The 22,407-nt window shown below is 42.1% G+C and overlaps 2 protein-coding genes across 2 annotated transcripts; both read right to left on the reverse strand.

The window, feature by feature from the left end:
* Nucleotides 1–955: 955 nt before the first annotated feature.
* Nucleotides 956–11,610, reverse strand: LOC142369259 (actin-related protein 2). The gene is made up of 9 exons (XM_075451582.1): nt 11,429–11,610; nt 9,043–9,153; nt 8,245–8,403; nt 6,666–6,795; nt 3,931–4,067; nt 3,705–3,854; nt 2,312–2,457; nt 2,071–2,203; nt 956–1,408 (listed from the first exon to the last, which is right to left on the reverse strand). The coding sequence occupies exons 1-9, from the start codon at nt 11,474–11,476 to the stop codon at nt 1,238–1,240; spliced, it is 1,185 nt and encodes a 394-aa protein (XP_075307697.1). The 5' UTR covers nt 11,477–11,610; the 3' UTR covers nt 956–1,237.
* A 4,775-nt stretch (nt 11,611–16,385) lies between these two features.
* six7 (SIX homeobox 7) lies at nt 16,386–18,312 on the reverse strand. The gene is made up of 3 exons (XM_075451858.1): nt 17,905–18,312; nt 16,882–17,045; nt 16,386–16,584 (listed from the first exon to the last, which is right to left on the reverse strand). The coding sequence occupies exons 1-3, from the start codon at nt 18,310–18,312 to the stop codon at nt 16,386–16,388; spliced, it is 771 nt and encodes a 256-aa protein (XP_075307973.1).
* Between the last annotated feature and the right edge of the window lie 4,095 nt (nt 18,313–22,407).

The raw sequence follows: 22,407 nt of genomic DNA on the forward strand, positions 1-22,407 counted from the left end.
CCCCAACGTGTTGAAAACCTGACTAAATACCGGCTGTTTACAATTCTGTTCCCACGAATTCGGCGCTACTAAAGCTAGCCGCAGTGAGCAACGCACTTCCTGTTATTTTCACAAAATAAAATACCCGTTGCCTTTTATCAAAGGGAAAGCCATTACGATACAATTGGTGCTTTTGTTTTGAAAACAGGAAGTGAACCTACCCTCGTTGTAGCTAGCTTGAAACTGCCGTTTTGACAGGAAATGACGATCGGCGACGTCACGTTACGTTGCATCTTGGGTAGTTTTAGTATGAGTAGTAACCTCATGATGTATGCTCAACATTTCGGAGAATCTAGTATGCATCCGGGAACTTCTACTCAAACTCAAAAAGTTAGTAGGAGTAATAGGAGAAGTACACAGCCCGTATTTACTCCGAGCTCTGTGACAGTCGGCTAACTTCCCACAGAGTTTGTTGCTGCTACTTTTGTCCAACATGGCAGGATATTTATCAGATTTTGACGACGTGGACGACGACTTTGAGTACGATGGACGTCCTTACCGGAGTGAATGAGCTGTGCTGCAGCGGCGCGCGGCGATGACGTCATCCCAGTAACAACAACACGGCAGCTCTGACCTAACAGTGCAAAAGTACGCGTTCATTCATTCATTGGTCATAAAGTATTGGTGAAATAAAGACAGATAATGCCTTATTTAGAGGCTGTGTTGTCTCTGTTCTCTCCCGTTATATGGATATACGCCGATCTCCAGTGATCTAAATATCTTCCGAAGGACGCCGACTTTCACCAAACTGTTATCTGTGAGTAGATGAATGTATTTTATGCCAGAAATAAGGTCCAGATTTAAAAAAAACCAAACTTCTCCTTTAAGGTTATATGTTATTATTTTGTGTGTCACCACTGCATTAGGCTAAATCAGGACTCAGTTCAGGTAATTATAATAAATAAATGATACAATCTGCTGATTCAAAGTTTAATCAGTCCTTAAACAGCTGCTTACAGTTTCAGTTTGTCAGGTATTTGCAAGTAGAAATATCAGAAAATGGTAAAAAAAAAAAAAAAGAACAGAAAGAAAGAAAGCGGACATCATCCAATCGAGTTCAATTCAATCATGAAAATGTTTCACAGTTATTATGAAAATGAACTATCCAATTATCTCTGTGTTTTTACCCACTGACTGGAAATGTTTTAGCAGAAGCATGGATAAAGCAGAGGCAGTAATCTGAGGTTTCATTTTGCTCTCATCTGACTGCACCTCCCAGCTTCTGCAGCACTCCCAGGCCTTTCTCCTGGTACTCCGCTCTGCTCAGCCAGAACGACTCCTTGTCTTTCATGATGTTGGCCAGCACGGCACCGCCCAGAAACACCATGTGTTTACGTCTGGGAGGGTCCTCAATTCGAATCTTGAACCTCTGCAAAGGGGAAAAATAACGCTTTTTGGTGCCGTCTCGCCTCGTTACAGTACACTGAAAAAAACAACTCATAAGATTTACTTAAAAAAAAAACCCTTTGTAAGTATTTGCACTCAAATGATTTAAGTAATATTTAATGCTGCAATATCAAATAACACTCACTTCCCAGTCAATTATCCAGTAAATGTTACTTACCATAAAACATAACAGTTGTGAAGGTATTAAGTAACATTTACTTAATTACATCTAAGTTTTAAGTTATATTTATTTAAACAAATTAAGTAAAGTCTACTTGTTTTTCATAGGCAGGAACATCATTTTACTCAAAATTTTAAGTAAATTTTGCTGTTATGAAGTAACTTAGTAGATTTTAACGATACACTTTCAGAGTAAAGTTTATGTAGTATTTCTAGGTTTATGTACATACAACTATTAAACATTTAAATTGTATGAGGAAACCTAAGTAAAACTTACTCTTCCCCCATAATTCATGTATTACGTTAATAAAATGTTTAATTTTACTTACGAAGCTCTAGTTCTTACTGAATCTTAAAAACACAAGGTAGAAATTATGACAGTTACTCTAATAGAGTTTACTTCACCAAAAAGTCCCTTTTTTCAGTGTAAAGTAGGGCCATCATTAATGAATATAAAGTTCTTACTGATAGTTTCTTAATGTCTCCATCGAGCACCCTCTCCAGGTAGAGCTGCTTGATCTCCCTTTCCAGCCTGGATGGAAGGCCGGGGTACATGGTGGTCCCCCCTGAGAGAACAATGTGCTTGTAGAAGTCGGCCCTGCACGAGAAAACGCCGAGAGGCATGACTCAGCACGCCCCGTCAGATACCACCACTGTGTGTGCTTTGTTCAGGTTTAATCACAGAGAGCAGGGTGGAGACTCAGACCTGAGGTCAATGTCTGCAGCCTGGATGGTGTTGAACAGCAGCTCGGCCACGCCTGCTCCCTCCACGTTGATGAGATGGGGCTGGAAAAGAGCTTCAGGGGCCCCGAATCGCTCCCCGCCGACATTCACATGCCGGCCGTCAGGAAGCTGCAACAAAGACAGGAGCGCGCACATTTCAACCCACAAGATCTATCACAAAGTGATGCTGGGCACATGAGCACAGTGATTCCCACCTTGGTTAAACAGATGTGAAACTCTGCAATGTGATTAAATAGATACATATTAATTAGGGCTGGACAACGATTAAAATGTTTAATCTAATTAATCACATGATTTCCCTGATTAATCACGATTAATCGCATTTGTACGCAAAATCCCAAAAATGAATCCAAAAGTAGTGTATAGCTTTTAGCATTTAGCTTTATTTTAAATGTGCTGCCATATGAATGAAAGTGCCATAACATTTGTTGTGCAAACACACTTTTAACATCAGCATCTTTCTGTAGTTTTTATGTAGAAGCCTCGCTCCACTGTCTGTTTCCTTGAATGACTTGCTGCTATCAGTTGTGTGTTTTGTCTTTAAGTGATATTTTAGACTGGAACTACTACGCTGAGAAGACAATTCAACTTGGCAGCGTTTACAGATGACTTTGGTTCTGTCGACTCCGCCGTCTGGAAGAACTTTAACATGAAAATGGCCGAGTAAAAGTTCCGTACCCTTCTCCATGTTTGGTGGATCCGCCGATTACTTTCTTTTCCTGTTCCACAGCAGACAGCAGCAGACTTTTACAAAATAAAAGCCTGTGAGCAACAGCCCTTTACAAAATAAAAGCCTGTGAGAAACAGACTTTTACAATAATAAAAGCCTGTGAGCAACAGACCTTTACAAAATAAAAGCCTGTGAGAAACAGACTTTTACAATAATAAAAGCCTGTGAGCAACAGACCTTTACAAAATAAAAGCCTGTGAGCAACAGACTTTTACAAAATAAAAGCCTGTGAGCAGCAGACTTTTACAAAATAAAAGCCTGTGAGCAACAGACCTTTACAAAATAAAAGCCTGTGAGAAACAGACTTTTACAATAATAAAAGCCTGTGAGCAACAGACCTTTACAAAATAAAAGCCTGTGAGCAACAGACTTTTACAAAATAAAAGCCTGTGAGCAACAGACTTTTACAAAATAAAAGCCTGTGAGCAGCAGACTTTTACAAAATAAAAGACTGAAAAAATGTTATTTAAAAAAAAATGTAATAAAAAAAATAGATAAATAAAACCTGCGTTAATGCGCGATAAAATATTTATCGGCGATAAAAAAATTAACGAGTTAACTGCCCAGCCCTAAATATATTTATATTTTTTCAGTTATTTCTCCCAACCTATTTTCCTCAACCTACCATGTAGGACTCCACCAGGAAGGTGGTCTCTGCGGCCAGACTCTGCTCCTGCTCGATGTTGTATCCGACGTAGCAGAGCTTCTCCTTCAGCATCCGCACGGTCTCAAAGTCGGCCGTTTGATTGAAGGTGTAACCGCGGAGGAGCAGGAGCTGACAGGAGGACAAAAAGGGTTTTAAATCAAGTTCATGAAGGAATTTGTCGGATTTTTACGCTGACGTTTCTCACCTTGATGAGGTAGCGTGTGATGTCACGGCCCGCGATGTCCAGCCTGCGCGTGAGGTGAGGCAGAGAGAATCCCTCGTACACTGGACAGATGTGGGTGACGCCATCTCCCGAGTCGACGACCACGCCGGTGAGCAAACCTGTTCATATTGAGAAAGCTTTTACGATGCTGACAGAAAGCTTTTCTATTCTAGATTACATTTTCTGTGAGGAACCTTGGAGTTATTTTTGATCAGATCTGTCTTTTAACTCACATATAAAACAGGCAGTAGCGGTTCATGGTCAGGAAAATAGGCGGGGCAGATGATCTGCGTTATCATACGCAATAGGCCAATAGTCTATGCAACCATACGCAAGGGGGGGATGTGCGCACTCGCATGAAAGTCTGCCATACAACAAACACAAAAGCCCCATGAAAATGAACAAAGAGAAAGTTTGTGAAAGGAATTAATACTGCCTACGTTTCAATTAGAGGGAAACTTGTCGAACTTGGTACGAACTTCGGTCGCGCATGGGTAGCCTACGCATGGGAACGCGTGTATGTGCACTTTGGATAAACGATAAACGGATTACTGCTTTCACTCGCTTTAGCCTACTATCAGACTGACTCGCTCCTGAGGTTGTGCAGAGTAATATAGCAGTAGGCGGGACAGTGTGTAGCAAAGATTCTCGGAGGAGATCCTTACAACGTTTTTAGCTAGTTTTGGGGAAACCTAAGCTAGCAGACAAGTAACCTACTGTACATGTACAAAGCTGTCAACACATTGTTTACTGTCTCAACATTGCTTTGCTCATCAAGCTAAGATATTTCGTTAAATCACTCCCAGTTTCCCATTTTGCAAAGACTTCGTTCACAATCACTTAAACTCTGTAAGATAGCAACTATAAAGTAAAATCTTTACCTACCACAAACGTGAAATCCGACATAGTTATCCGTTTTATCCAACAAGTTTGTAGGGGAATTTGGCAGATCATACACCTGCCCCAATAGCATCTACACAGGCGCGCTAAATGTCACATGATATAATGCTACGTAGGGGCCTACAGTGATTCTGATTGGTAGAATGTGCTCCAGAGTTCTAAGAAGGGGCGGCGGGGCCGGGGTTAGCTGAGGGCAGCCAGGCATCTGCCCTGGCCAGTGGCCATAGATCTAACGTTAAACAGCCACACTGGAGGTAAGCTGTATTTCAGCGAAAATAAAAACAGATTCCACTCGCAAAGTCCGTCACAAGCCACAATATGGTGTAATACGAATCCCACTGTGATTGAAGTTGAAATAAATATTTTATCTATAATTTCGGAAAGGTTGGGGGTGTGGCAGGTGGGGCTCTGCCCATCCTGCCCAAATACAGCGGCTGAAAACCGGTTTGTAGGACTGCATTCTTTCACCTTCGTAATATTGTTAAATCAGGAACATCCTGTCTCAGTTTGGGAGGCAGAGCCTTCATTTATCAGGCCCCTCTCTGTGGAACCAGCTGCCAGTTTGGGAGGCAGAGCCTTCAGTTATCAGGCCCCTCTCTGTGGAACCAGCTGCCCAGTTTGGGAGGCAGAGCCTTCATTTATCAGGCCCCTCTCTGTGGAACCAGCTGCCAGTTTGGGAGGCAGAGCCTTCAGTTATCAGGCCCCTCTCTGTGGAACCAGCTGCCCAGTTTGGGAGGCAGAGCCTTCAGTTATCAGGCCCCTCTCTGTGGAACCAGCTGCCCAGTTTGGGAGACAGAGCCTTCATTTATCAGGCCCCTCTCTGTGGAACCAGCTGCCAGTTTGGGAGGCAGAGCCTTCAGTTATCAGGCCCGTCTCTGTGGAACCAGCTGCCCAGTTTGGGAGGCAGAGCCTTCAGTTATCAGGCCCCTCTCTGTGGAACCAGCTGCCCAGTTTGGGAGGCAGAGCCTTCAGTTATCAGGCCCCTCTCTGTGGAACCAGCTGCCCAGTTTGGGAGGCAGAGCCTTCAGTTATCAGGCCCCTCTCTGTGGAACCAGCTGCCCAGTTTGGGAGGCAGAGCCTTCATTTATCAGGCCCCTCTCTGTGGAACCAGCTGCCAGTTTGGGAGGCAGAGCCTTCAGTTATCAGGCCCCTCTCTGTGGAACCAGCTGCCCAGTTTGGGAGGCAGAGCCTTCAGTTATCAGGCCCCTCTCTGTGGAACCAGCTGCCCAGTTTGGGAGGCAGAGCCTTCAGTTATCAGGCCCCTCTCTGTGGAACCAGCTGCCCAGTTTGGGAGGCAGAGCCTTCAGTTATCAGGCCCCTCTCTGTGGAACCAGCTGCCCAGTTTGGGAGGCAGAGCCTTCATTTATCAGGCCCCTCTCTGTGGAACCAGCTGCCAGTTTGGGAGGCAGAGCCTTCAGTTATCAGGCCCCTCTCTGTGGAACCAGCTGCTCAGTTTGGGAGGCAGAGCCTTCAGTTATCAGGCCCCTCTCTGTGGAACCAGCTGCCCAGTTTGGGAGGCAGAGCCTTCAGTTATCAGGCCCCTCTCTGTGGAACCAGCTGCCTAGTTTGGGAGGCAGAGCCTTCATTTATCAGGCCCCTCTTTGTGGAACCAGCTGCCAGTTTGGGAGGCAGAGCCTTCAGTTGTTAATTTGATTATCGTGAATTGGGTTGAGCTGGACTGTATCTTTAAAGTACCTTATAAATAAAGCTGAACTGAATTAAAGGCTGGGGGCCAAACTATAAAGGATTTAAGCTGTTGCACAGTGATGTGGTCAGTGGGTGGAAAGGTGGGAGTCTGACATACGTGGACCTCTTACCCTGGGCGTACAGGGTGAGCACAGCCTGAATCCCCACATAGATGCCGTGGAACTGGTACGTCTCAAACATGACCTCTGTGATTTTTTCACGGTTCTTGGTGGGGTTCATGGGCGGCTCGGTCAGCAGGATCTTCAAGAGGAAAAATACATTCAGATTAGTAACAACTGGATCCTCCGCCGTTTCAAGAACCGAAGTGGGGGTTCGTGAAAGCTGCATTTAGTCTGTTTGTAGGCAAGATTATCCAGAAACTTGGTTGTGAGAGCAACTGCTCAAAATGGCATCCATTAATGTGACTGTTGCGTGGTCCTGACAGTGTTTTGTGTTTATTTCTTACCTTCAGCTAATGTTATTGCCTAAAACCAACTAAGAAACTGTTAATGTGTCACCGAGTCAGCCTGCAAAATAACACCCAGTAAGGTGATGATGGTGTAAAAAGAATGCATATTGGCTCTAATCGTGATTATTTTCCAGCAGGGAACATCTCGTAATCTTTCTACCTAAACCCAACAAGGAGGTATCTTAGTCAAATGTTGTTTTATTGACTTAGCAGTACAAAGAAATTAAAAAAAAACAGCTGTTGTATCTCTATGTCAGACTGGGATTTTAGTAGTGATAATCACATCATCCAACCCTACGTCTTCTGTAAATTCTGTTTATACTGCCATATGCATATATATATATATAGATAGATAGATAGATAGATAGATAGATAGATAGATAGATAGATAGATAGATAGATAGATAGATAGATAGATAGATAGATAGATAGATAGATAGATAGATAGATAGATAGATAGATAGATTTGCCACTGCTGTTTTTATATATATTTTAGCTTGTATATATATTTTTTCTTTTTTTTTTACCTTTAAAAAGTCAGACCTCACAATTGCTTGGCACTATTTTTGCCTCCCTTCATATCAATGCGTTCAGCCACCTGGCGATAGCTAGGACAGACGATTTTGTGATGCAAATGTATTTCTCTTTTGAACCCATATTGTTTTGAGAAGCAAGACGCTTTATTTTTTAAACCCCAGCCAACTAGCCGGACTACCTTCCTCAACGCCAAAACGAGGCTGGAACTCTGCTCACAGGACGCAGCAGGGGGTAAGAACATGTTCATGAATGATGTTGCTAATATGGGATGTCATACAGCTTCATGTCAAAAGAGGCGAACTATCCCTTTAAGTTAAATTAAGCGTTTTTCCAAGTCATGTTCTTTGTTTTGTCTTAGTCATGTTTTGTTTTCATAGTTCTAGTCTTGTCATCCGGCTCAGCCGCGTTTTGCTTTAACCTTGTTTTTTATTAATAAATCAAGTCTTGTTTTTTGAAGTCCGCATTCGTGTCCTTACCATCGTAAACCATTGCATCATAACAATTGTATTCTCTTTGGTTCAGTTTTTGTAACTGACAGCTCTGCTGCTGTGCCTTTAGCTTTTTTTCCCACAAAGTACCCAAACTATCTCTGTCCATCTTCACTTCCTTCCTCTGGAAGTCCTGCATTTTGGGTCCAAACCTCAGTAAAACTCAACCCAAACATCATATTTGTCATTTTGCTAACATCTCCATCTGCTTTGTACCTTGCATTCTGACGGGTTGATGTTGAGGCGGTCTGCACCAAAGGTGTAATCCCACAGATGGAGCATGTCCTCCCAGCAGCGCACCATGCCGTTCTCCATGGGGTAGGACACCTCCAGCAAAGAGCGACACTCACTGGCTTCGTCCCCCACCATCAGGTCCTGGTGGAAGAGACGACACTTATTTCAGCTTTGTGAAAACAGGTTTGGGTCCTCTGAAAGGGGTTTTCACTGATTTCAGGTTAAAATCCGTGGACAAATTGTGATTAAAAACTAACATTAACGGTGGATTCCTATAAATATTTATGCACAGCTACTAATTTAATCCTCATTTTAGTGGATATCATGATTAAAAACTCCTGATTGCATCTTTTTCTGTTACTTTGTCATGAGCAGCTGCACACTAACATGTTATTACATGTTCTGATGATTAAATAAGGGTTCAGTTTGCCAAAAGAGTCGAAGAATGACTCAGCTTACTTGTACTATTTAGTTGGTGCTTAAGAAAATGACTTTGTGCGATCCCACAGGGAAGCTGAAAGGTTTGGATAGTGGGAACAATCTCAGGTTAAACAGGTGTTTGAACTTAACTGTGTATCAGGAAACTAACAGGTGTGCAGTTTAAAGACACTTTAATTCGTATGAAATGCGATGCAGGAAGAGCTCGTGGTGCAAAGGAAAGTCACGCAGGTGTGCAGTTATAAAACAATCGTTTCCTTTTTATCTTTTTTTGGATCTCACGTTCTCATTTATCTGATTATTCCTGCGATTCTTTAGGCAACGTTGTGCTTTTTTTCTCACCTTTATCTCGATGTTGCCCACTTTGGTGGTGGATCGTATGAGTGGTCGACCCACCATGGCGGGGAAGATGTGCTCGGGGAAGTTGGATCCAGCAAAGCCGCACTTGACAAACTGCAGAGTGGTGAATGTAAAAACATATTAACAGTTTTCTGTGCGTGGATAAAGTCACGTTGACGTGAAGCCTTTTTTACAGATGGGTGCATTTATTTCAGTCTGGTGCTGAGCTTAAAGCAATACTATGTAACTTCTCAAAAAGCCCATTATGGAGCTCCCCCTACAGGCTTGGAGGTAATGTACGGTTAAGACACTGTCGTAAATCTCTTTCTCTTCCTTGCTTCATCAGTCAACGTCTTCTTCTGTTTCTTCGGTGCCTCTGCCATGATGATCGTACTGACAATGTTGCGCTAGCTTAGCCTTATACCTGGGAGCGTGAGAGGGGTCTATTTGTTTTTGCGGTAGGTGTGCCAGAAAGCAAGTCGAAGTACTTCCGCTCAGCTCCCGGGCCGCTCCAGCAAAGTTACATAGCGCAGTTTTTCCAACTCAGACCCCCGAAGGGCATAGGAGACAGGCCAATCGTAATATTAAAACTCATTCTAGCTGCACAATTTTTTTCAAGCTGTTATTTTAAGGTAGAAATGTTACATAGCATTACTTTAACAAGCACCCAGGAAACTTAACGGTGTTCCATGATGCAGAGATGGGGACTTAAGTCGACTCGAGTCGCTGTTTTGATGACTTGTGACTTGACAAAAAATAAAAGACTCGAAACTCGACTCGGACTTGGAAGTTAAAGACTCGGCACTTGACTTGACTTGAGACACGATGACTTGAATGACTTGAGTGTTAAGCATCTAGCATAACTTCCAACTTTGTTCGTCATTTGAAGATCCATTCTGACCAGTAAGTGCTCGTCAAATTAGCTAAAATTATCCTGTTAGCCTAGTCGGTAGTTAGCTAACGTTAGCTTGATATGATACGGGGTGGACAGGTTGGACACATTGGCCAATGATGTTTACTGACAGTTACTTATATCTTGTCTTTTCACTTTATTAAAGGTAGGGTAGGAGATCCTGGATTTTGAGTCCAGCGAAGCTGCATTTTGAAAATACACAGGTAAAAAGTCCCAACCCTTTTCTTCACTTTCCCCCCGAAGCCACGCCTCTAGAGTACATGAACGCGCACGAGCACATAGGTGCACGAGCGCTGTTCTGACAGCAATCATCGATCGTTGCTGTATTTAGTATTTAGTATATGCTAACTATACGTTTAATAATGCTAGGTGCTAGCCAAGCTGGCTCTAGTTTAGCTTCCTGCCAAGCTTCTGGACGCGTAATTCGTTCACGAAGCAGGGTACGTGCACAGGGGGAAGGAGGGGGAGGGAGGAGCAGGTTGTAGTTTGATAGACGGCATCAGAATCCAATCATCGTTAACGGTCCGTTCAGTATGATTGGATAGTGTTTTTCCTAGATTGTACGTTCTAGAGGCCACTAAAACTTTTCATATTTGTGTCAAAACTTTTAATTAATTGGTTGCAATGGGGGTGTGAAGAGTATTTCAAGCAATATGTAAAAAAAATGCTTCAGAAAAAGAACCCCTACCCCGCCTTTAAGATCAGATTCTGCAGGTAAAATTGCAATAATAAGGTGACTTGACTTGACTTGCCCAAGAAAAAATTACTTGTGAGACTTACACATGTGTGACTTGGTCCCATCTCTGCCATGATGCCTCTGAAAAGGTGCTTTTTAAATGCGTGGATATACAGTGATGATTTTGCATTTAAATAAATGCTGTATCACACAGCCTGTAAATAGCATGACATTCACCACAGGCTGTGCTTTGCTCTGACAACACCTCCCACTTTTCCTGTCTCAACTAGTCCGTGTGTCATACACACATTCCTTAGCCTGAAGGGACGCAATGCATTCCTAGCAGAGGCATAATAAAGAAATGAATGAAAAATAAAAACATAGACCGGTTTCTAATTGGTAGGACTGTCATCTGAAAGCAACATGCAGACACTGCAGCATAGTATCAAGGAGCCAATTCTCATCCAATGTGTGCTCCGTTCAAAGCATCCCAGCCATTTAAGGACGCATCTAAGGGTAGGAGACTGACAAGTCCAGACACATGTGGAAACAAGGTGCAGTATGCACACAGTTTCCCATCGTGGACTTCTTCATATGTTGGACAGTAACCGTTCTAATGTGGCCGAGCAAGATTTAAATCGATCCTTTTTAAAAGAAAACAGATACCTGCCAAACATACAGCACACCTGTTGCAGATTTACAAAAAAAAAAAAAAAACATAAAGGTTTGGCTTACAATGTGGTGACAACGTTAGATAAAAGGCTGCATAAAAAAGCTACATGGTGCAAAAACTGACTTACCCCTGTCCCATTGTCACAGACCACCACTTTCCTCCCCTCGTTGTCCATGCTTCGACAAATACAAACAGTGCACAGCACTCTAACCTGTCTGAACAGGAGTCCTTCTAAAAACTAATGATTCAAGGTGAATACACATGAGTTTTACAGGGCTGACAGGGAAGCAGGACTCTTCTGGCTGCTCCTTCAGGTGTGGGTGGGATTAGCAGATGTGAAGACACCCATTTTCTATGGTCAGGGAGGGGGGGAAAGCTGCTCTACGCATGTTCTGTGTGTGTGTGATTGAACCAGGTAGCCTTATTTTTCTGTATCTTTATGTGTGGAAGGAGGCATTTTCATTTAGGCTGACATTTAGCTTTAAATGTCTCTACCCGGCTCAATTCTGAGGCTTTTCTCTGTTTATGTGCTTTGTTTTCTGCTGGTTAAACCTCAACAGTTGTGATCTTTTTTATAATACCTTGAACACGATTAATACTTTGTGGCCTTTATGAAAACAGACTTTTAAATGTTAATATTAACCCATTAAAACATAGTCTTGAATGTACTGATACTAACATCACAGCTGGAATAGTTTATCGTGTTGCAGTAAGTATTTGTTTGGGGCAAAATGTTAGTTTAGTAGGGATAATATGTCAGGTTTACTGGACTTTGCTTGAATTTCTGTAACACTTTGAGCCAGCATTGACACAAACTGTCCCTGAAATCACAAATTCCTTTGGAAAAGCCCAAGATATTCTTTTAACTTCATCCAAACTTGTGCATTACGGGAGAGGCCTCGTTTCCATGTAGACAAGCACTTAACTAATCTACATTAGGATAAAACAGCAAAGATGAAGAAAACTTAAATGAAGCCTGTATGGAGCCCCCTGGTGACATAATTGGGAAAAACGTTTACGAGACAGCCAGTTGCTTCCAGCTAAAAATGGTCTGGGTGAGTTGTTTTTACGTTTTTAAAAGCTTCAAACTACACTACTACCTCAACATAAATTAAAATAATATTTGAGGAGACTTTATTATTGAGCTTTTTCGAGTTTTATGCGTGTAAAGAGTGGCACTGAGTGACAGCTTCTTTCCTATTTTTAGCCGTTAGCTTCCGTTGCCTTTAGGCTAAAGGGCGCCATCTTTGATGCTGACGTCCAAAAGCAGTTTAAAGGTGTGGAAGATCCTTACAACCTCGTTTAAAGAGGTAAACATCTTTATTAAGTACCCGAAACAATCAAATCCGCTCATGCTGGATTGGAATTGGAATTAAAACACAAGTAAGTGTTGTTCACAGCCTCTGGAGAAGTCCAGGATATTTTAATTAGTTGAAAGTTACTTGTAGTCCTGACAGTTTATTTTACAAGTTAGGATTTATGTACACAAAACACATGAAGAAGTTAGACTTTGCAATCTATTTTCAGCAGCCATTTTGTCATTAAATGGTGTCACTAATGAAACTAATGAATGTCCTTTTCTGTGCCTTTAATTAGAGACACCTGTTTAGCTCCTATTTCAGGTGAAAATGTGGCTGCTGCAAAAATAGGGTGGTGTTAATCTTTATGGTCCAGCCTGTGTTAGTCCTGCTGTGACAAAAGCTGAATTATAGGGCAGCGACGATCAAATTCATGAAGCACATTAGAAAAGATTGCTTCCACTGATATTAAATGTGATTTTCAGCTCCTGGGGAAATTCATGCCGCTGGGAGGCATCTTTGTCTCTGTCAAACCAGCCTGTAAACTCCACATTTATCTCCGTTTTCATCCCAAACACGACGCTGAAGTTGGCATCTGATTCGTGAATGAAAGGGATGGGCATAAAGGGCCATTTCACTGCATTTTTTTTGCATTTTGATCACACTAAACAAGGTCCTGTATGGAAACTACATCACTTAGACTGCTCAAATCTGGATACAATTATTCTAAAGAGGCTGTAGATTCATTAAAACCTTGTTTGGGATTTGTGAAACCTTTTTCTGATATTTGAAAATGCAGAACAGGGCCATTTCACTGCATTTTTGGTATTCTGATCACCCTAAACTGGGTCCTGTATAGAAACTACATTACTTAGACTGCTCAAATCTGGATACAATTATTCTAAAGAGGCTGTAGATTCATTAAAACTTTGTTTGGGATTTGTGAAACCTTTTTCTGATTTGTGAAAATGCAGAATATTGCCAGTTTATTTTTCATTTTTTGGCATTCTGATCACCCTAAACTGGGTTTCTGTATGGAAACTACATTACTTACCGTATACTGCTCAAATGTGGATATAATTATTCTAAAGAGGCTGTAGATTAATTAAAACCTTGTTTGGGATTTGTGAAATCTTTTTCTGATTTGTGAAAATGCAGAATAGGGCCATTTTATTTTTTTATTTTTTGCATTCTGATCACCCTAAACTGGGTCCTGTATAGAAACTACATTACTTGGACTGCTCAAATCTGGATAGAATTATTCTAAAGAGAACAACAAAACTGCAGCATCAACTTTTCAGTGTGTAGAAATAGGAAATGGGACATAATAATGTCATAAATAACAACAGCTGATCATCTTTGCTGTGATTTTAGTATTTAAATACCAGGCAGAGAATCATACAATTGTAACAAAAATATTGAAAACTGTATTAAGTGAAGATAATTAGATAGAATCGCATTAGATTAGGCGAGCAGTCGTGACACATTGTGGTTTCCCAGTCTTACCTTAGGTTTCAGTTGTGAATTAAAGTTCAACTTTCCATACAAATAAGCAGAAAATGTAGCCTCCTGTGTTTAAAAGTGATATATCAGTTAAAAGAACACATTTTAATTGGTTGGGAATGCACCGTAGGACCATTGCACTACACAAAGAGTCAGAACAACTGGATAAAAATAGGCTCATTTATTTACATCAAACATTTACAAAATACACATTCTCACTGAAATGCAGAAATGTGTCATGAGAAATGGTCGCTGTAAGAAAGACGTCAGACGGTAGGCCTTTGAAAGTGTCGTTGACATGAGGACGTATCGTCTCCGTCTACATCTCACTGTTTTCAAATGCAGTAGGCACAATGAGTGAAGAACCGGTGAGTGCTTTACATTCTTCCTGATTCGTCCTTTCTGTGTCAGCTCCTGCAGGAATAAGAGCAGCCCAGGAGCGTTCCCAACAGCCCAGCATGTTCCAGTCAGTAACAACAAGGAGACGTGAACAGGTAAAACGACCCTGAACAAAACGGTTTGTACTTTAAGCAGCATGTTCGCAGCGTCGATCACATACAGTCGACTTTGTGTGACTCATTGTTGCCTTGTAGAGATGCCCTTCGTTCCATTTAAGGCGGTGAAATGAGTTGAGTTGGTTTCTGATTATGTTTACATGCACATTAGAACCTCAGCAAACCTCAGAGTTTGTGTACAAAAACCTTCATTTCTGACCTGGTTTGGGTGGATTTTATAGCACCCAACCAGATAAAAGTCCAATTAATAATGTGCATGTTAACATATTTGCATAAAATAATAGGCATTTTCTATCGTGCTCTTGGTATTCCAACACAAATGTAGCTTTCATATAAACTATTACAAAATTATCTATATCAAAACGTTTCCTGAAACCAGTATAAAACCTTAGAATATTAACATTCACATCAGCTAAAGACCATTGGCATAATTTCTATAAATACTTAGCCTGAGACTTGGAAAAACACTGTTTTTTTTTTTGTTTTTTTTTAAATACCTGTGGATGTTTACCATTCTAAAGTGCTGAGTCATGGTCAGCAGGACACTAATTTATAACAATGAAGCTCATGTGCCATGGTGCTTTTATAAGTGCATATCTTTCCTTTGCGTGTCTTTCTCCTGCCCACAGCCACACTGGAAGTTCACAAGTCTTTAAAGGAGAAGTTCGCTTTTTTTTTTTTTTTAAACCTGAACCTTATTTCTGGCATAAAATACGTTCATCTACTCACCGATAACAGTTTGGTGAAAGTCGGCGTCCTTCGGAAGATATTTAGATCACTGGAGATCCGCGTATTTCCATATAACGGGAGAGAACAGAGACAATACAGCCTCTAAATAAGGCATTATCTGTCTTTATTTCACCAATACTTTAAGACCAATGAATGAATGAACGCGTACTATTACACTGTTAGCTCAGAGCTGCCGTGTTGTTGTTATCGGCTTATAGGAAGCTCTCTAAGGCTGTGTTTGAAACCACATACTACATACTACATACTTGCAAACTGCATACTTCCATTCTGCATACTGCATCAGATCAGACAGTATGCAGAGCGTTTACCCAGAATGCATTTCGCTCCTGCCCGAGCCGAAATCAGCCGGCCTGAAGCTGATTTTGCTTAAGCTCTAAACTCTGTAAACTTTAGCAACATTTGAAACATTTTCAGGCGAGAAAGTAGTCGTTTAGATCCCCAACGTGTTGAAAATCTGACAAAATACCGGCTGTTTACTATTCTGTTCCCACGAATTCGGCGCTACTAAAGCTAGCCGCAGTGAGCAACGCACTTCCGGTTATTTTCACTAAATAAAATACCCGTTGCCTTTTATCACAGGGAAAGCCATTACCATACAATTGGTGCTTTTGTTTTGAAAACAGGAAGTGAACCTACCCTCGTTGTAGCTAGCTTGAAACTGCCGTTTTGACAGGAAATGACAATCGGCGACGTCACGTTACGTTGCATCTTGGGTAGTTTGAGTATGAGTAGTAACCTCATGATGCATACCCAACATTTCAGAGAATCTAGTATGCATCCGGGAACTTCTCGCTTACTCAAACTCACATACTAACTCAAAAAGTTAGTATGAGTAGTAGGAGAAGTATGCGGCACAGCTTATTTATCCGAAGGATCGGACTGTTATCGGTGAGTAGACGAACGTATTTTATGCCAGAGATAATGTCCAGGTTTAAAAAAAAACCTGAACTGCCTCTTTAATATACGTCTGTGTCTGAGGGAGCGAAGCGCTGCCCGCTAAAAGAATCCATCCATCATCTCAAGGCTCGAACTCGCTGTCACTGCTGACGGAGATCTCCGGGGTGGACGCTCCCGTTCCTCTGCGCTCGTTCTCTGTGCTACAGTCGCTGGCTTCTGGGCTGCCCAGGTGGCGAGGGGAGTTAGGCAGCAGGTGGGGGTGATGGTGGCGCTCCTGAAGGGAGCCTTCAGAGGGCAGGATGTTGGGATCCTGCTGCAGCCTGGGCGGAGGGACATTTGAGATAGATGAGACTGAGGACCTCCAAAGGAGTCTTTTAACAGCGCACACGGCGGTGCTGCTTATCAGACAGATACAGTCCTACTTGGTGTCACATGATCAGTCAGTTTCCATCAAACAGACACACTAATCTATACTCATTTGAGTTTTGCCTCTTAGAAAATGTTTATAAAGCACAAACTGACTCAAAACTTGAGTAAACAGGCGATAGCGATTCCATTAAAGCTCTTTTTTTGTCCTCTTGTCTTTCTGAGCAGTTAAAAAAACATGTTTAACACACCTGTTCTTTGCTGATGCGGCACGGTCTCTTTGGCGGCGATTCTTGAACCAGTTCCCAACTTGTGTGGGTGTGAGTCCCGTGGCCTGGGCCAAGTGGCGCTTCCTGGACGGGTTGGGGTAGGGATCTTGGAGATACCACTCTCTCAACAAGCTGCGGGTTCTCTCCTGCAGAAGAATCGCAGGGAATGTTTAGACTTAGTTTGTCAACGTCATGGACGCCAATCGCTGTGAAATGAAGGTATCGTAAAACCACCATAATCTCCTGCTTTGTATAATCATATTACACTGGATTTATAAACAGATAAACACCGTCTATCCTAGAGGGGAACATAAAAGTGTGCAAGCACCAAATTGGATCATGTTAAGGGGCTTATTATATGCTGCACAGCCTCCCTCTTGAGGTTTGGAATTAAAGCTTATACGATTCTGATCGATACTTCCCTCTGCCACAAGAGGGCGATCACACATTATGAGACAAACGCGAATATTTGGGATATTTTTCTCCAAAAAAGCGTCAATTTATGCACTAAATCAAAGTGCTTCCTGAGTAAAACGTTTTGGATGATTTAAGACGCAGCATACAAGTTATATTCTGGTTCTATGCAGACAGTAAACAACAAAGCATGCAGGCATAAATATTGGGGTCATAATCAGTTTATCTTCTATTGTCAAACTGCTGTTTTTAAGCGTAAATGTCCTGCCCAGAAAGGAGTGTTTGGTAGATTTAATCTTGCAGCTAGAGACGACATACTGAAAGTAGTTCAGACCTGGCGGCAGAAGGTAGAAGGATAACCGTGGCTCCGATCATTATCATCTTAAGAGCTCAAAGACCAGGCTGCCTGGCGCAGCGCTCGGGTTAAAAATCACCTTCACTCCAACTTTTCCAGGGTTTGGAAAATATTTTGGTGCGTCTTCTAGTTTGCTCAAAGATGAGGGGGACGCTTTAGTCGTCTCCTCGTGTATCCGTGTCACATGCAGACGTGCAGGCATTAAAAACAATCTATATCTCGAGCTGAGAGTTTACCTTGAAGCAGTGAGTCTTCTGCTCGCCATCCCAGATGGTGCGGGGCAGGGGGAACTTCTTGCGGATGCGGTACTTCTCCACCGGGCCCAGCGGCCGCCCCCGGAGCCTCTCCGCCTCCCGGTAGTGCGCGTCCAGCCACAGGTCCTGGAGCTTGGCGTGCGACTCGCGCGTAAACCTGTGGCTCTGGAGGATCTGATAGAGAGCCTCAAAGTTTCCTGCGTGGAAGGCGACCAGCGCTCTCGCTCGCATGACGGACTCGTGTCGGTTTAGCGCCTCCCCCGCGGAGCCGGGGACGGCGGCGGGCAGCGACCAAAGGAACCGGCCGAGGCGCTCGATGTCCCCGGTTTCCTCCAGGTTTTCGCACACCCGAGCCACCTGGTCCGGCGTGAACATCGGCAGGGGGAACATCTCGGCGTGTTGCTGCTCAGATACTCGCTGCAGAAATGTTGACAAGCCGCGTCAGACGTTTTTATCCGCGCGTAAACTCCGTGCGCTCGCTGCCTTTTTGGAGACGCCGCAAGTTTATTGACACTCGCAGCATCTATCTGCCGCCTCTCTTATGTAACTAAGCCTTTCCTGGTACTCGGGACAAATGCTCCAGGGACGCCGGTGGCGGTTCTACGAATAGAAGAGCAGAGACAAATGTAGAAAGAGGACAAGGAGTCGCCAGTATTTATAGCAAGATACAATTAGCATCTCCATGGTTGTTTTGAGAAGGATTATAAGTCCCGGCCATTAGCCTCTTAGTGGGGGGTAGTATGTACAGAGGTGCCTGGCTGATCAGCTTGTTTGGCTTAGCCTGAGGATACACTGACTGTCGGGATGAGTGCAGTGAGCAAACAAGTGGGGATAGGTTATTTAAAAGGTCGGATCTTGAGGGGATGGAGCTCGGCATTAGGAGCAGATGATCTGCAGGAGCAAATGGACAGAAGAGCCGTGCGATACAGCCTGGAGAGGAGGCTAAAATCCCCCAAAATAACCTGCTCCTCTACCTTTTGGTTTGTTGGTTTCCAACCTAAAAAAAGCAACTGTTAACGCGGCGAAATGCAGTGGTGCAAACAGGAATCCCATTCACGTAGACATTTGGCCCAGAGTACATGTCGGGACACAAAGCTGCAGCGATCCCCCACCAGCTAATACCCATGTAATTAAAACAGACACGGGTTGCACATAGGCTATCCCCTGTGACCTCTTGCCAGGCCAAAACATAATAAAAATCCCCCAGGACATCTATACGCACAGCGGAGCAAGTGAGGACACGGAATTAATGATCTGCAAACAGGTTCAATCCTTCTGATCTCAGCAGCTCATTAATCGCTCTTAGAGCAATTTTCTTATTAATCAGACTAAGAATCCTGTTAGCGTCTGTCAGCCTCTCATCAGACACGTTACACTTAATGTGTGTAAAGTGGCCTCGAGGGAAAAAAAATATGTTTCCAGCAACAGTAGGACGGTTAGAGTTAAGAAGTTACATTTGTTCCAAGGCAGAAACTCCTGCAGCCAGACAAAGATTAGTCCCTGGACTGAACGCAGCTTTGCATAAAGGTTGCAGTCGGGTGAAGACTCGTCTGGTGTGAAATAAGGTGAAGAGGCCGGAAATCCTTCCAACAAATCTGTCTAGAATAGAGATATGAGCTGCCAGACAACGAGGGGCTTATTATGGATGCCAGGGTCCCCAACTCGTTCTGGGATGATATTTAAATTCAAATGCTTATTCTCACATATCAAATTCATGAGCAGATTAAATGTAAGATGAGTTGTTGGTGTGTGGAACTGATACGTTTTGTTCCATTAAGCGTCGAGTCGTTCCTGTCGTCTGTCAGTTAGACTTTTACCCACAAACCAGTTGCATTTTTGACTTTTAAAGGTTCACTCAAGTTATTTTTATTTATTTATTTTTTATTATTATTTTTTTTTAATGGATAGGAAAGTTCAGAGCAAGGAAGCAGGGGGCAGAGAGAGGGGGAACGACATGCAGCATAGGGCCGTCCAATGCGGGACTCAAACCAGGCTTTTATTTTGTAAAAGTCTGTTGCTTACAGGTTTTTATTTTGTAAAAGTCTGTTGCTCACAGGCTTTTATTTTGTAAAAGTCTGTTGCTTACAGGCTTTTATTTTGTAAAAGTCTGTTGCTTACAGGCTTTTATTTTGTAAAAGTCTGTTGCTCACAGGCTTTTATTTTGTAAAAGTCTGTTGCTCACAGGCTTTTATTTAGTAAAAGTCTGTTGCTCACAGGCTTTTATTTAGTAAAAGTCTGTTGCTCACAGGCTTTTATTTTGTAAAAGTCTGTTGCTTACAGGCTTTTATTTTGTAAAAGTCTGTTGCTCACAGGCTTTTATTTTGTAAAAGTCTGTTGCTTACAGGCTTTTATTTTGTAAAAGTCTGTTGCTTACAGGCTTTTATTTTGTAAAAGTCTGTTGCTCACAGGCTTTTATTTGGTAAAAGTCTGTTGCTCACAGGCTTTTATTTTGTAAAAGTCTGTTGCTCACAGGCTTTTATTTTGTAAAAGTCTGTTGCTGTCTGCTGTGGAACAGGAAAAGAAAGTAATCGGCGGATCCACCAAACCTGGAGAAGGGTACGGAACTTTTACTCGGCCGTTTTCATTTTAAAGTTCTTCCAGACGGCGGAGTCGACAGAACCAAAGTCATCTGTAAACACTGCCAAGTTGAATTGTCTTCTCAGCGTAGTAGTTCCAGTCTAAAATATCACTTAAAGGCAAAACACACAACTGATAGCAGCAAGTCATTCAAGGAAACAGACAGTGGAGCGAGGCTTCTACATAAAAACTACAGAAAGATGCTGATGTTAAAAGTGTGTTTGCACAACAAATGTTATGGCACTTTCATTCATATGGCAGCACATTTAAAATAAAACTAAATGCTAAAAGCTATACACGACTTTTGGATTCATTTTGGGATTTTGCGTGCAAATGCGATTAATCGTGATTAATCAGGGAAATCATGCGATTAATTAGATTAAACATTTGAATCGTTACCCAGCCCTAAAAAAATGATCTATTTTTCAATTATTTCCATAACGGCTTATATCAGCTGCACAGCAAACTTCAGAAAATAAATGAGATTGAATTAATTCTTTCTAAAGTTGATTTATCAGGTTCTTTATTCTGCTAATCCTTTCAGGAGCGGTCTGGGTGTTCCTGCAGAGTTCAGGGTGCAGGAAGCGTATAGAATTACTCTATAATCATCTGATACTTGTTAGATCCTAAATCTAGATTAGAATACCAGGTGGGGTTGGTGGTCTGATGGAAAGAGGGTCAGTCGCACACAGAAGGGGAGAAATGAGCTCAGGGAAGATCATTCTCGCTGTTAATCTAACCCTTCCAAGTTTTACACACTTAGCAACGCCGCACGTACACACACATCCGCCCACATTTGCACAAACACTTACCTTCATTTCAAGAAATCCCCCTTCCCCAATCTGTTTCACACTTTTGAGAGCAGACTGAACCAAAATCTGATTAAGCACGCCCAAGCTGTTAGAACAGGATGAATAATGATAAGATGAGCAGATGATGTAGGGGTGTCTTCAGCATATAGGTTGTAAAACAGAAATGACTGACGTCCGAGCATGCTTTTGCCACTTTTATATGAGCATATATCTTCACCGTGTGGACACTTAGGTCTGCATTTTGCTAATTTATAAAGACTTTATGATGCAAATGTAACTCTGAACATGAGGGGCGTCCTTTTTTAGGTAGATTTATGCAAAATTAGAAGTTTTTTTTATACTTTTTTATTGTTTTTTTTAGTTTTACGAATGCAAACATTAGAAAAACAAAAAGGTCCCACCCCAAACTAACAGGAAGCGCTGTAATATATATATCTCTACATATATATATCTCCATGCATACACAAATAAAATGAGCACGATGACAGGCAAGTGAACAGCATGTATGAAATAAATAGAATAAAAAGCAGTCGGGCCTTCTCTTCCAGGGCCTGATGATGAGTTCTAGTTTCTGTAAGAAGGAATAAAAAGGTTCCCAGATCTTTCAAAACTCGTCTGATTTGCGGTTAAAGTCACGAGTCAACTTCTCCAGAGGAATAAGAGCAGAAATCTGTGTTATCCACATGTCGACTGCAGGGACTGCCTCAGCAAAATGCTTTTTTTTTTTTAGCCAGAAATGAAAGAATTATCAACAGATTTGGTTTCCGTGGCAAAGAGATGGTCTGGGGTATGACTGAGGAGACGGAAAGAAGAAGTAACCCCCAAAACAAGTGAATAAATGTGCCTTTTATCATGAATTTTACATTTATAACAAAGGTTAGAGGTTCTCTGGAGGCCAACAGGTGTGTTATAGCTTCTAAAAACAAAGCTACAGATCTTGTTGAAGTGCTAATCTTTAATAATTAACAACAGTATATTTCAGATCCCGATTTATTTTTTTTTCAAACCCCAAATGAGGTAAAGTGGGGAGCAATTTAGATCTAGGAATGAGATGGAAATGAATGATGCTGGTATTTAACAAAAGGTGATGTCAACA

Source organism: Odontesthes bonariensis, chromosome 19, assembly GCF_027942865.1.
Source record: "Odontesthes bonariensis isolate fOdoBon6 chromosome 19, fOdoBon6.hap1, whole genome shotgun sequence".
Classification (NCBI taxonomy): Eukaryota; Metazoa; Chordata; class Actinopteri; order Atheriniformes; family Atherinopsidae; genus Odontesthes; species Odontesthes bonariensis.